At 45.0% G+C, this 1,630-nt stretch overlaps 1 protein-coding gene across 1 annotated transcript; it reads left to right on the forward strand.

The window, feature by feature from the left end:
• The first annotated feature begins 318 nt into the window (after nucleotides 1-318).
• Nucleotides 319-1,369, forward strand: LOC114616226 (KH homology domain-containing protein 1A-like). Its single transcript, XM_028761738.1, has 3 exons — nucleotides 319-403; nucleotides 546-728; nucleotides 1,188-1,369. The coding sequence occupies exons 1-3, from the start codon at nucleotides 319-321 to the stop codon at nucleotides 1,367-1,369; spliced, it is 450 nt and encodes a 149-aa protein (XP_028617571.1).
• Nucleotides 1,370-1,630: the final 261 nt, after the last annotated feature.

The following is a 1,630-nucleotide window of genomic DNA, read 5'->3' on the forward strand; positions in this document are numbered from 1 at the left end:
GACTTCACTAGTCCATGGTCTGTATCTACTCCAGAATTTTTGATATTATTAAGAAGAAAAATTTAGATCTTAGGACATTCAAGTGAAGACTAAACATAGTATCCAATAGTAATCACAGGAAGTATTTAAATGAGTTTTGAAGGGAGAAGGTAGAGACATTAGGACCTCCTCCCTAAGGTGGGTCAAGGCTGGGCTCTGGGGAGTGAGTATATAGCTCAAGGACTGGAACTGCCCTTGCACAGAACAACCAGCTTCCTGGAATCTCTCTGTGCTAAAGCAAGTAGGAGCCTACAGGAGACAGGAATGAGTGACCCACACATGATTCCATGGTGGAATGTGCCTGACTACTTCCACCACCCACTAATTTTTTACATGGAAGAGGACCAGGAAGACGACATATTTGGTAAGTGGCCATCACCTTCACCTTAATTTCCTTCTATCACCAGTCTGCCTTAGGCTTCAACCTTCAAGGCCACCTGTTTACCCACCCCACCCCCAACCAAGTGCTGGTGTGTCACATGTGCTATTACCTCTTCTGTGAACAGGCCCTGAGGACGAATACCTTCGCACCCTGGAGGTCAACAGCCACACTCTCATTCAGCTGGAGAGATGGTTCACAACCTCAGGCCAAACCCGAGTCACTGTGGTGGGACCATTTAAGGCAAGGCTGTGGCTGATGGAGATGATCAGCAAAGCTGGGAGTAAGAACACTTCTGATCAGACTAAAGGTAGGCATCGCATCGTTGACAGGATTACAGTGAAGGCCTTGGTGCCTGTTTGTTTTAGGATTTATTTTATTTATGAGTCCTCTATCTGCATGTACAGCTGCCCGCCAGAAGAGGGCATCTGATCCATGAGCCACAAAGTGGTTGTTGGGAATTGAAGTCCGGACTTCTGCAAGAACATCCAGTGCTTTTAAGTACTGAGCCATCTCTCCATCCACCTTGAATACTCTTTAGGAACAGCTGTATAGTACTATACATCCTGAAAGGCTTCTTAGTTAACTAGTAACCTAGATGTTACCCAGAGTGCAATAAAGACCAGAAAGCATAAAGTTATACAGGTTTATGGGATGAAGCCAGTGAGGTGGTGGGAAGGTATGGATTAAGTGGGGGACCTGGGTGGGTTGATTTCATCCCCTGCAATGTCCTCTAGAAAGTCTTGTTCCTCTTACATTCCCTTCTCAGGCAAGGTGATGCTACAGCTGATCCGGAGTCATCCTCTGACACAGCAAGACCTGGAGTTTCGTTCAGAAGCAGGGAGCAGTCTTTGGTTTATCAGAATGAGTTCTGTGGAAGTTCCTCAATACTTGAGGTTTCCTTTGACAGTTGCTTGGTTGTCTTGGGATTTTGTTCGAATTCTTTATTGAGAACTTCACAGATCTCCTTTGGTAACTGGTTTGGGAAAACTGCAGTTTGGGAAAGCAGCCAGTAGGGGAGTTGGAGGAGGTTTCTTCATCAGCCTTTGAAAAAAACATGTGAAAGATGGTTAAGGAAGTTTGAATTGGTCGACCATACTGGCACTCAAACAGTCAGTGTAAGGTGTAAGATTACACACTTCTAGGTGTAAGATTCTGGCAAAGAGATCTAATAAAATACACTGCTATGACATGCAATGCCTTTGATGTTGG

Source organism: Grammomys surdaster, unplaced genomic scaffold, assembly GCF_004785775.1.
Source record: "Grammomys surdaster isolate TR1022 unplaced genomic scaffold, NIH_TR_1.0 310280, whole genome shotgun sequence".
Taxonomy (NCBI): domain Eukaryota; kingdom Metazoa; phylum Chordata; class Mammalia; order Rodentia; family Muridae; genus Grammomys; species Grammomys surdaster.

Coding starts and splice junctions, on each gene's coding strand:
- LOC114616226 (XM_028761738.1), top strand. CDS start 319: ATGATTCCATGGTGGAATGTGCCTGACTACTTCCACCACCCACTAATT. Junction 404..545: donor CCAGGAAGACGACATATTTG/GTAAGTGGCCAT, acceptor TTCTGTGAACAG/GCCCTGAGGACGAATACCTT. Junction 729..1,187: donor CACTTCTGATCAGACTAAAG/GTAGGCATCGCA, acceptor TTCCCTTCTCAG/GCAAGGTGATGCTACAGCTG.